The sequence below is a fragment of the Pleurodeles waltl genome, chromosome 3_2 (genome assembly GCF_031143425.1).
Source record: "Pleurodeles waltl isolate 20211129_DDA chromosome 3_2, aPleWal1.hap1.20221129, whole genome shotgun sequence".
NCBI lineage: Eukaryota > Metazoa > Chordata > Amphibia > Caudata > Salamandridae > Pleurodeles > Pleurodeles waltl.
In genome coordinates this window covers 208,598,281-208,611,680 of record NC_090441.1, presented here as the reverse complement: position 1 = coordinate 208,611,680, position 13,400 = coordinate 208,598,281, and the positions used below count along the sequence as shown (strand labels likewise).

General features: G+C 44.2%; 1 protein-coding gene across 2 annotated transcripts in view; it reads left to right on the top strand.

The window, feature by feature from the left end:
- Positions 1 to 12,115, top strand: part of LOC138286783 (apolipoprotein L3-like) — a 486,723-nt gene extending 474,608 nt beyond the window's left edge. For both annotated transcript variants that reach the window (XM_069227283.1, XM_069227281.1), the window contains exon 6: positions 10,357 to 12,115. In XM_069227283.1, coding sequence (XP_069083384.1) covers positions 10,357 to 11,137 — 781 coding nt within the window. In that variant the 3' untranslated portion in view covers positions 11,138 to 12,115. The remainder of the gene's footprint in view (positions 1 to 10,356) is intronic.
- Positions 12,116 to 13,400: the final 1,285 nt, after the last annotated feature.

Sequence of the window (13,400 nt, the reverse complement as noted above, 5' to 3'; positions counted from 1 at the left end):
AATGGACAAGAAGGTAAGAAAAAAGATGGAAGAAAGAAATAGAGGAAGGTCAAAAGAGAGGGTAAGAAGGAAAGAAAGGCTAAGAAATAAAGTAAAAGGGCAAGAAAGAAAGGAGGGTTAAAAAGATGGACAGGAGTGGGAAAGAGAGAGGGCAAGAAAGAAAGAAAGCTGGCAAGAAATAAGGATAGAACACAGAAGAATTTAATAAGGAACGTGGGCAAAAAAATAAGGTAAAACAGTAGAAAAAAGAAATCGGGCAAGAAAGAAAGGTAAGGAATTAAAAAGAAGGCAAGAAAGGAAAATGGAAAGAGGGCAAAAAAGAAGGAAAGAGGGAAAGAAAGAAAATGAAAGAAAGAGAGGACAAGAAAGGAAGAGACAGGGCAAGAAAGAAAGAAAGGGTAAGAAAGAAAGGGCAAGAAAGAAGTGGCAAGCAAAAAGTTGGCAATAAATGAAGGAAGGCAAGAAATAAGGAAAGAGGGTGAGAAAGAAAGTGTAAAAGAAGAAAGAAAATAGGAAGGAGAGAATGGAATGTGGCAGAATAGAAGGAAAGGGGGCAAGAAGGAAAGAAAGAAGGTTGAAAGAAAAAAGAGTGCATGAAAAAAAGAGAGAGGAAGAAAGAAATAAGGGAAGAATAAAAAAAGCAAGAAAGAAGGAACACCCAAATACAGAAATAAGTAACAAAATGGTGACCAGTCAAGCTTTGCAACGGGCCTTCAACTTTGGGGCAAAACATGTCACCATGTTTTAGTAACTTTTGATTTGCTTGTAATAGAAAGAATTTTCTTAAACTCTGCAGATTATGTAACAGATGATGGACTATGTGCCAAATGTGGCATATCCATAATTATGTTGAAAACACTGCAGCCGCGAAATCATAATTACAATGACTCTGGTTATAAGGTAGGTCTACTGGCTTTGCCAATGCGTGTTCATTCATGTTTGTAAGCAGCAAAAGCATTAGCAGAATTTAACAGCTGTTTGCTTCCTTGTTTATATTGCTCTGCATATGCAACTTCCTGATTGATCCTCAAATGTGCTTCATTTTTAGGTTGAGCGCGCAAGCGCTTTGACCTATTGTACATATTGTGGGCTTTTAACCATGTCACACCCATCACTTTCACTCGTTCTTGGGCCTGCCTTTCAAAAAACCCTTGATGTCATTTGTAAATGCTGTACGTTTGTCATGCCTTGCCCCTGTTACATGGATTATTGTGCGATTGCGATATGCTTTGGTGTGGGCAAACTATTTTTTTTTTCTTTTGTCTCTCCCCTTCCTGCTGCATGGTGGCCATTTTGCTCACAGTGCGAACAGGCACAACAGCAGTGAACTCGATCGGCGCTCGTCACATTGTTCATAGTTACCTAATCAGAGTAATTTCTTGTGTCTTTCCTCTTAAAACACTTGAAATTTGTAAATGCTTTACATAAAATAGAAATCCTCAAAGCAAAAGTGTCTCTCTCAGCACAGCGGGAGAGCTGATACTACAATATTCACTGCACTCGGGAGACTCGTCCCATAATGCTTTGCAGGGCATTACTTTGTCAAAACATTTTTGCTCATGATTCAGCACGATGTGCTCTGTCTACATCATCTCTGGGTCCCCACACTAGGTTAGTGGGGACCCAAAAATAATAACCCTTCCCACTATTCACTGTCTTTCTAAGCGCTGTCATGGTTGGAACTTTTGTTTTACAGCTGAGAGTAGTTTGTTTGTAATATCATTGTTATAGGTCTGCTACTCCTGAAAATGTATAAAGTTCTATGCTCTCTAGGGTCTAAATATATGGTTACACTGCATTATTTAATGCCATTTTCTTTTTGTGTGGTTATGCCATCTAGGGGGTAACTATATAGCAACATGACCATGTTTTTTTAACAAATGATATTTTCATTGTGGTGTTCTGTAGGGGCTGTTCTAAGCATTACAGTCATATCAACATACTAAAATATTTGTGGCACATGGAAACTTGCCCCATAATGCTTTGCAGGGCATTACTTTGACAAAACATTTTTGCTCATCACTTGGCCTCTTATGGTCCTAGGACAATGGGACCACCACCAAAACATTCAGCGCTCTTTCTGTCTAAATCATCTTCGGGTCTCCACACTGTTAGTGGGGACTCCAAAATAATAAGCCCCTACCGCCATTCATTATCTTTTTAAGCTCTCTCATGATTGGAACTTTTGTTTTAAAGCTGGGAGAAGTTATGTTTCTATGTACCTTGTTTATAATATCATTGCAATAGCAATACCAATAAAATGTCCCTAGAGCACTCTAGGTACCTAAAGAAGGAATCCCAGGTGTCTGAGAAAAGAGAGTCTCAATGTCACAACAAATACTAAGATATTTAGATATATCTAATGTAAATAGTCAATAATAAGTTTATTAAATGATGTACATATTCACAAACCCAATTTTACCCAAAGGGTACAGCAAACTAATGAACTAATCTGATATAGACCCTGGAAAAAGACTAAGACCTAAAAAACAATAAACACAATCATACTGCTTCACTCATACCAAATTTAAAAATATAGCAATGACCCAACATAGTGCAAAAGGAACAGCATAAATCATAATACAAAAAGCATATATACTGCCCCAAGCGGACCGCCCGGTCTCATCGAAAGTTCTCCAACAGAGTAATCCTAAATCAGCTTCCTAATCCACAGGCTAATGTGTCCCAAGGGGGTCCTTCGTATATTTTGTATTATTTCTTCAATCCAAGTTTCTTATAGTTAATTCTTCTTTTATATATGTCCTTCTTCACTTCTTTATGTTGAGGAAATACAATGATTGTAGTATAATGCAATATCCTTGTATTACATATAGATACCAATGCTGATCCAGAAAAGAGTCCTTGTCTTACATGTTAGACGTACATTTCGGTGAAAAGTGGCCCAGCCGGGTCACTCACCTGTCTTCAGGGCACAAGTAGTTGACATAAATAAGAGAATTCCAGGGACAAATATAATGTTCACATGATCTATATTTTTTAGGGACTGATGGAATTTCTGTCATTTGCTTCCACAGTGAGGAATCCCCTGAAGTGCCGCTTTTTAATCAAAATGCCTTGTACTGCTAGCGTTGCCAAATTCAACAATGTTAAGCCTCTATCATACGTCTATTCGGTGTACATCCTCTGCGAGTGTATATTCCATCAGCAAAAAAGTGTCAGCACTCGTGGTGCGGGACGACAAATGCCAGCGCCAACTACATATGTGGCCGGAAATAAAGGACTGCCAGCCTTCCTTATATCATTGACGCTGTCAAAGTAGCAGTTTTCACAGCCCCAGTATTTTTCTCGAGGCTGTAACAGGAGGGGGAACGCCGACCGCAAAAATAGGCCTGCTAGTCTTGAAAATGTGTAGTGCACTATGATCTTTAGGGGCTAAATATAGGGTTACACTGCATTACGTTCTCCAGTTTTTTTCATGGGGTTATGCCCTTTAGGAGCAAACAATATTGTTACATGACCATTGTAGGAAGTTGGCTCTGTATGTGATATTTCAAAGTAAGGAATAGCATGCACAGAGTCCAAGGGTTCCCCTTAGAGGTAAGATAGTGGCAAAAAGAGATAATTCTAATGCTCTATTTTGTGGTAGTGTGGTCGAGCAGTAGGCTTATCAAAGGAGTAGTGTTAAGCATTTGTTGTACATACACACAGGCAATAAATGAGGAACACACACTCAGAGACAAATCCAGCCAATAGGTTTTGTTATAGAAAAATATCTTTTCTTAGTTTATTTTAAGAACCACAGCTTCAAATTCTACATGTAATATCTCATTTGAAAGGTATTGCAGGTAAGTACTTTAGGAACTTTGAATCATTACATTAGCATGTATACTTTTTACATAAAACACAATAAGCTGTTTTAAAAGTGGACACAGTGCAATTTTCACAGTTCCTGGGGGAGGTAAAGTATGGTTAGGTTTCACAGGTAAGTAAGTCACTTACAGGTTTCAGTTCTTGGTCCAAGGTAGCCCACCGTTGGGGGTTCAGAGCAACCCCAAAGTCACCACACCAGCAGCTCAGGGCCGGTCAGGTGCAGAGGTCAAAGAGGTGCCCAAAACACATAGGCTTCAATGGAGAGAAGGGGGTGCCCCAGTTCCAGTCTGCCAGCAGGTAAGTACCCGCGTCTTCGGAGGGCAGACCAGGGGGGTTTTGTAGGGCACCGGGGGGGACACGAGTCAGCACAAAAAGTACACCCTCAGCAGCGCGGGGGCGGCCGGGTGCAGTGTGGGAACACGCGTCGGGTTTCCAATAGTTTCCTATGGGAGACCAAGGGGTCTCTTCAGCGATGCAGGCAGGCAAGGGGGGGGCTCCTCGGGGTAGCCACCACCTGGGCAAGGGAGAGGGCCTCCTGGGGGTCACTCCTGCACAGGAGTTCCGTTCCTTTAGGTGCTGGGGGCTGCGGGTGCAGGGTCTTTTCCAGCCGTCGGGAAATGGAGTTCAGGCAGTCGCGGTCAGGGGGAGCCTCGGGATTCCATCTGCAGGCGTCGCTGTGGGGGCTCAGGGGGGACAACTTTGGTTACTCACGGTCTCGGAGTCGCCGGAGGGTCCTCCCTGAGCTGTTTGTTCTCCACCAGTCGAGTCGGGGTCGCCGGGTGCAGTGTTGCAAGTCTCACGCTTCTTGCGGGGAGTTGCAGGGGTCTTTAAATCTGCTCCTTGAAACAAAGTTGCAGTTCTTTTGGAGCAGTGCCGCTGTCCTCGGGAGTTTCTTGTCTTTCTTGAAGCAGGGCAGTCCTCAGAGGATTCAGAGGTCGCTGGTCAGGCCGGTAAGTCTGGGGCCAAAGCAGTTGGTGTCTTCTGTTCTTCCTCTGCAGGGGTTTTTCAGCTCAGCAGTCCTCTTCTTCTTGTAGTTTCAGGAATCTAAATTCTTAGGTTCAGGGGAGCCCTTAAATACTAAACTTAAGGGCGTGTTTAGGTCTGGGGGATTAGTAGCCAATGGCTACTAGCCCTGAGGGTGGGTACACCCTCTTTGTGCCTCCTCCCAAGGGGAGGGGGTCACATTCCTATCCCTATTGGGGGAATCCTCCTTCTACAAGATGGAGGATTTCTAAAAGTCAGAGTCACCTCAGCTCAGGACACCTTAGGGGCTGTCCTGACTGTCCAGTGACTCCACCTTGTTTTTCTCATTATCTCCTCCTGGACTTGCCGCTAAAAGTGGGGGCTGTGTCCAGGAGGCGGGCATCTCCACTGGCTGGAGTGCCCTGGGGCATTGTAACACGAAGCTTGAGCCTTTGAAGCTCACTGCTAGGTGTTACAGTTCCTGCAGGGGGGAGGTGTGAAGCACCTCCACCCAGAGCAGGCTTTGTTTCTGTCGTCAGAGAGCACAAAGGCTCTCACCGCATGGGGTCAGAAATTCGTCTCTCAGCAGCAGGCTGGCACAGACCAGTCAGTCCTGCACTGAACAATTGGGAAAAATACAGGGGGTATCTCTAAGATGCCCTCTGTGTGCATTTTTTAATAAATCCAACACTGGCATCAGTGTGGGTTTATTATTCTGAGAAGTTTGATACTAAACTTCCCAGTATTCAGTGTAGCCATTATGGAGCTGTGGAGTTCGTTTTTGACAGACTCCCAGCCCATATACTCTTATGGCTACCCTGCACTTACAATGTCTAAGGTTTTGCTTAGACACTGTAGGGGCATAGTGCTCATGCACATATGCCCTCACCTGTGGTATAGTGCACCCTGCCTTAGGGCTGTAAGGCCTGCTAGAGGGGTGACTTACCTATGCCACAGGCAGTGTGAGGTTGGCATGGCACCCTGAGGGGAGTGCCATGTTGACTTAGTCATTTTCTCCCCACCAGCACACACAAGCTGGCAAGCAGTGTGTCTGTGCTGAGTGAGAGGTCCCTAGGGTGGCATAAGACATGCTGCAGCCCTTAGAGACCTTCCCTGGCATCAGGGCCCTTGGTACCAGGGGTACCAGTTACAAGGGACTTACCTAGGTGCCAGGGTTGTGCCAATTGTGGAAACAATGGTACATTTTAGGTGAAAGAACACTGGTGCTGGGGCCTGGTTAGCAGGGTCCCAGCACACTTCTCAGTCAAGTCAGCATCAGTATCAGGCAAAAAGTGGGGGGTAACTGCAACAGGGAGCCATTTCTTTACAACCATGTTTCTTACAAATGATATTTTTGGTATGATGTTTTGAGTATTACAGTCTAATGTCAAAAGTTTATTTCTAATAAATGCTTATATGATAATTGTATATGTTTTAATAATCTCTCCTTGCTACAATTATGACCATGATTCATGCCAACTTAACATCCTTATTACATTATGACTGTTTGAACATTCTTGATATGTTTGGGTGACCCTTTTAGTTTATTTTTCCTCTGTGGATGTCTTGAGTCTTTTTTGGGGAATTGTGTTAGCCAGCCGGCAACTCTGATGGTGGGGTGGTGAAAGTGGTATTCTATTGGAATTAACATGGCAGATAGGATTCTAAATAGTAACATTTACATTTTGGGCTGTAGATAGAAGAGGAAGGTAAATTGAAGTGTTTTAGGGCCACTGGAATTATATGGCAGGAAAAGACAAAAGGTGGTCATTATGACATCGGCAGTAAAAACCACCTACCGCCACGGTGACGGCCACCGAAATACCACCACCGCAGCTACCATCTGTCTGCCATATTATGAGCACTACCTGACTTCAGCCACAAGAAGGGCGGAAATCCGGCATTGTTCATGGTGGTGGACGGTGGTAAGCTGGCGCTGCTACCACCAGCACCACCACACCAGTAGAACGCCGCCAGCCGTATTATGACAATTCATACAGCCTGCTGGCGTGGCGCTGCTGGAGGTAGCAGTGCCCTTCCCGTTCCCTGCCGGAACAGTTCCTGGCTCAAGGTAAGTCGGGCTTCTGACAGGGGAGTGGAGTAGGAGGGTGGGGGGGTTGTGTCAGAGTGTGTGCATGAATGTGTATGTGTGTCACTGCGTCTGAGTGTGTTGTGTTGTTTGCGTGGTTGTATGCATGTGAGTGAATGCGTGTAAGAATGGTGAAGTGAGTATGTGTCTACATGTTAGTGTGTTCCTTGTAAGAATGTGTGTGAACATGGCTGGATGTATGCATGTATACCAGTGTGAGTGATTGGGTGTATGTGTGGTGCGTGTATGGGGGGTGGAGGGTATGTCTGAGGATCGCAGATGGTGGGGGGGTGAGGATTGGAGGGGGTAGGGGTGTGTGTGTGAGGATTGGAAGGGGTGGGGTGGTGTTTGGATGGGCTGGGGGTGCCAGGTGAGTGTTGGGGGGGTGGGGGAGCTGCCTACTAGTGACAGGGAAGGAATTCCCTGTCACTGGTAGGGCCTACCGCCATGGTTTTTGTGGTGTTGCTAATGCCACGAAAACCATGGTGGTAGGTAGGCTCATAATGCCGCCGGCTGTACTATGCCGGCCGCCGGGCTTGAGATGCATATCTCCAGCTCGGCGGCTCATACCGGCATGGCAGTATGAGTGCAGAAGTGGTGGGTTGGCTGCAGCCAATCTCAAAATGTGGCGGTATGTACCACCAGCGGTCATACTGCCACATTAACACTCACCGTCGAGGTCATAATGACCCCCTCCCCCCCAAATTATGAGGCAGAGTTGACCAATTTATGTGGCAAGAAAAGTAGAGTTATGAATTTACAATGGCTACTGTCCCTGAGGGTGGCTACACCCTTCCTGTGTCCACTCCCTTTAGGGAGGGGTGCAAACTCCTAACCCTATTGTTCCCTGTCCTACAAACCAAGATGGAGAACTCTGCCGGGAGGAAGTTCACTTCAGTTCTGGACACCTTAGGGGTGCTCCTAGCTGGAGTGGTCACTCCTTCCTGTTTTACCTAATTTTCCCACTGAACGTGCCGCCAAAAGTGGGGCTTTCTCCAGAGGACAGGCATCTCCACTATCTGGAGTTCTGTGGGGCACTGTAACAGGAGGCCTAAGCCTTCGAGGCTCACTGCCAAGTGTTGTAATTCCTGCAGGAGGGAGGTGTGTGGCACCTCCACCCAAAGCAGGCTTTGTCCCTGACCCCAGAGGGACTCTTCAGCCTTACACTAAAGGGTTGATTAAAATTCAGGAGGCATCTCTAAGATGCCCTCTGTGTGCATTTTACAATAAATCCAACACTGGCATCAGCGTGGGTTTATTGTGCTGAGAAGTTTGATACCAAACTTCCCAGACTTCAGTGATGCCATCATGGAGCTGTGGAGTTCATAATAACAAACTCCCAGCCCACTTACTTAAAATGGCCACACTGCACTTTCAATGTCTAAGAATGGACTTAGACACTGTAGGGGCATATTGCTCATGCAGCTATGCCATCCCCTGTGGTGTAGTGCACCCTGTGTTAGGGCTGTAAGGCCTGCTAAAGGGATGACTTACCTATGCCACAGGCAGTGGTTGATGGGCATGCCACCCTGAGAGGGATGCCATGTCGACTTTACCTTTTTCTCCCCACCAGAACACACAATCTGCAATGGCAGTGTGCATGTGTTCAGTGAGGGGTCCCTTAGGGTGGCACAACACATGCTGCAGTCCTTAGGGAAACTCCCTGGTCATAGAGCCCTACACTTTATTAGTAGTGACCGCTTTCGGCATGCTACTTCCCAAGGGGCACCCCATGTACCAAGGGATGGTAAGCATATTGTCTTATTATGTTTTTACACAACTGGTTACTACACACTGTTGTGTCACGGTGTCCTTCCTTATTTTTCCGTGTGTTTTGATCAAAATGATTTGTTTGTATTTTTCTAGCACGACCATTAAAAGTTTCTGACAATTAGTGAACTTCAATGTAAGTGACTATATGATTTGTTTGACATTTTTGCAAACTTTCGGTAATATAGACAGGAGAAGTCTTATTATGTATTGGTCCTGAAGAAGCGTCATAGGATCTTGTTAGACCACTGTACGCGAAACATGTTGACCATGTCCTAGGAGCCCGACGATAATCTCCTTAAGCTCCAGCACCATGCAGAAAGTGGTTGAGCATTAGTCCTCATTTTACACTTTCCTTCTGTTTTTAATCTTGGTCCCGGTCTTATTCCATTGATTAATTAAATTGACTCGCTCCTATTAAGACTGGGAACCAATTTTAGCTTTCACTCTCCTGCCAGGATTAGCGCCTGACCGCAACACCAGGTCTTGTAGTGTCCGCTACCACGGCTGCTACCTAAAAGATCTCTGGCAAAGAGCCCCCTTACGAGGAGCCCGTCAGACATTGCAGCGCCGGTCTGACGAGGAGCTACCCGATGATGAAGCATGACATCCTCTCGGATGTGTGAGGGCTCTTGCTCCTGAACTTTAATGTTCCCCTAGTGATTATATAATGTTGGTACATCTGTAATACGAATCTAGTCCATGTTTAGGGTTTACAAAACTAATACCTTGCCTCTTAGTTCACTAATCGCATTGTCGTTTCTAAATTGATGTTTAAAAACAAAGTCAGTCTATGCAATCTGATGTAGTAAATTGAAATATTTCCGCAGTTTAAAGACATACAATGTTTTGAATTTTGAAAAGATGGTATCATATTTTTAGAATGTTTATTACATGATAAGCATGACAATCATTTCAACAGCATGGCTTGTACATGGACTCTTAGAGCCAAGCCAGACCCTTATAAGAGCAGTCAGTCACTTGATAGCATGATTTATAAAAGGTGAGGATGGGAACATATAACCCTGCCTATATGCACCAAGTTTGGCCAGTCTGCCATTTATGCTTCTCATAGCAGAGACAAAAAAAAGTGCTTGCAGTTACATGTATTTAAAATAAGTGATCCTAGAGCAGGGACTTCAGGCTGTTGTGCTGTACCTGACCGCAGTCTTGGGTTACAAAGGTGACCTAGCAGGGCCAGGTGGGACGAGCAGGGGCTTCAGGGGGATGTTTGGAATGTGACACCCCCTAAATGCATTCGTAGCTTTGTAGACAGGTCTGTAGGTCCAGAGTTCGATATGCTATGTTTCTGTTAATTTTTTGTTGTCATTATCATTTCACAACTTTCTATCTTGTTCTTTTTTGGAGCAATAACTTAAATATAAATAGTGATTGGTATACCAAAAAAAATAAACCTGCAGGCATAGAAGTACTCCCTGAATGGGTGAAATGTGCTCCTTTTTTGGAATTCACGAAGATTATTAGTAGTAGGCTTGGAATGCAGCATTATTCTCAGGTTCTCAGGCGTACTACAGGAAATGAAATACCCAAAAGGGGATGGGATGAGTTCTTATAGAGCTGCGCCTTCACAACTCCACTGACAGCTTTCACATGTTCGTACGTCTGAGAGGTACTTGGCAGGGACAGTACTTGAAATTTGTACGGAGCTCTCACTAAGACTGTTTTGTTCCTTTTTCCATAAGGGTGATTAAAGAGCGCACAGAGAGTCTGATCGTGAACCTGGAGCAGGTGTTCGTGGAGGGGAGGAAGCTGAGAGAGACAGCAGACACGCTGCGAGGGATTGCAAGCGACCTGGACAACTTTCATCATAGAACAACACTATGCAACTATTTCGGGAGCATCGCAGGTTTTACTGGGGGACTGGTGGGACTGGGGGGGCTGCTGCTTGCTCCAGTGACAGCAGGGGCATCGCTTGGGGCTGTTGCTGTAGGATTCGGCTGCTCGGCCGCAGGTGGGGCTGTCTCCGCAGGAGCGAGTGTGGCGGATGCAATAAACAGCAAAATAGACAAAGACAAAGTGGAGGGGCTCTTGAAGGGGTGCCAAACGACTCTGGAGAAAATCAAAAAGCATGTGCAGGTTGCTAACCAACTGGCAGAGGAAATAAAACGTTTGTCAGTTGCGGTAGACATAGGTGTGGCCGGGTGTGTTGGGGATCTTGGGTTCGGAGTCGGCCAGGCCGGCCTCCACTTCACCAAATTAGTGAAAACCCTGGAGGTTTTGGACAGTGGCCGGCTTTTTGTCAAAATAGCCGGTCTCACCACCGTAGTGTTCAGTGCTGTGTTCATAGTGCTTGACCTACTTAGCCTCATAAACAGCAGCAAGGAGCTTGATAAGGGGGCTCCGAGTGAACTCGCCTCAGCCATCCGCAAGGCAGAGAGTGAGCTGCGGGCTGTGATCACTGAGTTACAGCTATCGGTCATTGAACAGAATGTGCATGGACTGAGGGCGAGCCTAGCAGACTAAAGAATTGGGGTGTATGGCTCCTCGCAATCCCCTTCAGGGTTACCAGATCAGACCTGCCAAGATTCCCAACTCCATGTCTCATGTCAAAAAGGAAGATCTTCCTGGAGTCATTCTGAAGTCATCCGATGACTTTATCTGGGCTATTCCTGTAATTATCCAGCGAAGACATCCCAAACCATCCTGAAGTATGCCTATAGGGTGAAATATTTAAATGAGATGAATCCAGAGTCCTCACAGTAACTACTCCAGGATGGTCTTCTCATCACTTCTTTGGAAAATGTGTGATTATTTTGAACTACTTCAGGATGACTCCATGACAACAAAGGGATGAGAGCGGATTACTTCATGATGACTCAATGACAACAAAGGGATGAGAGCGGATTACTTCATGATTATTCCATGACAACAAAGGGATGAGAGCAGATTACTCCATGATGACTCCTTGACAACAAGGGGATGGGAGCAGATTATTTGATCATGACAACTAGGGGATGGGAGCAGATTATGTCACAATGCCTTTGTTACAATTAGGGGATGGGAGAAGATTATGATTACTCCAGGATGTGTATGTATTATTTTACAACTCCATAAGTACTCCATGATTCTTTTTTATTACTTCACTATGACCCTGGGGATTTCTGGAAATGTTTTTCTGAGTCCAGCACAATTTCATGATGATTGCACCAATTTAATTGTCTGTGATTGATCTCTCTCTCAGAGTTGTTTCACAGCTACACTATAAGAACATTAGACCATATCTTTAATAAATACAAAAATGCCCCTCAATTACATAATTTCATATCTCTGCCTGACTTACTGTTGTAGTATTACTACACTTCCATTAACTCTGTCACCGCAACCCTTAATTGCAATTACTGAAAAATATGATTTTAACTGGGAATTACAGGCATTGTAAGGAAACGTCATCTTATTTAAAGTTTCATAAATAGCACGAGTTTCCTTTCAAATAAAATGGTATTACCACATTCTAAATGGGGTAATAACACTTTTCTCTAAATTTAAATAATTGTGTTGAATGCATGGAATTTCACTTACTTCATACTAAGCATGTTTTTTGCGCTTACAACAATCTGTATTAAGGACAAGGGAGAACTACCACAATGCATTTCACCCACTTATCTCAATCTTATCAACCATTAGGCCTGAAAAAATGTTAATTACACCAGCGTAATTAACATAATTTTGGGAATTGTGAAGTAAACTTGTTACGCAATTTTTTTTAAATGATGCCACACTGCATAATTATACAGTCTTTTACATGTGAATGTGCCATTTGTGGTAAAAATGTACCAAAAATGCACAGAAATGACAAAAATGGGAACAGCTGCTCTCATTCTAACGCAAAAAGTACTTGCGTAAAATAGTGACGCAAGGGTGCATTTAACACTAAAATATAGTGCTTATTGCTGCATTCGCATTTCCCATAATTATGTGTAATTTCACAGTATTGTGCAGATTTCATGTAATTGTGTGGAGAGAAAGTTACAAATATTTTGCACACTTCTATTAACAATTCCCTCTTTTAGTTCTTGCTATCAGTGTCTGAGAAGATAAAGGTAAATGGTAAAGACAAAAGACAGTGGCAGGGGAGCACTTTGAGGATCTATAGGTGAAAGGGTGTTGGTAAGCATTGTTGGTGGATGTCATGACATGAATTTTAGGAGAGAGTAATATTTTCACTGGGAGAGATTGACAGTTATGACTGAATGGCTTTACGCGAGGGGCTGGCCAATTGTGAGTGGGTGGGTTTTTAAGTTACTGTTTTCAAGTGGGTCAATGGTGCAGATATGTGAAAAGTTTTCTAAATGGTTTTCTAAATGAGTAGTGTGAGTAGGTTAAAGTAAATGGTAGTGAGATTGAGGAATGGATTTGAGCAGCTGGAAAATAGGAATGTGAGTCACCGAGGAGTTGTGAGGGTCTTATCAGTGGGTGTAGGAGACTGGTGTGAACTGATATTAGTCAGAGGTTATGAGTGATGTTCAGATTTACTGTGCATGGAATGAGTGAATAATGATGCATGGTTGTGCAGCTGAGGAAAACAGAGGATCTGCGAGTATATGACTGTTTGGTGTCAATAGTGCTGTGTGACTGTAATGAATGAAAGGTGTGAATAAGGGGAAACAGCCTCAACAACGTGTCTCAAACCACGCTGTGCATTTACAACGCGGCCAGAACCACAATTGCATCTTTACAATGCATTCCTTAACCACGCAAGTCATTACAACGACTTGCCTTAGGTAAA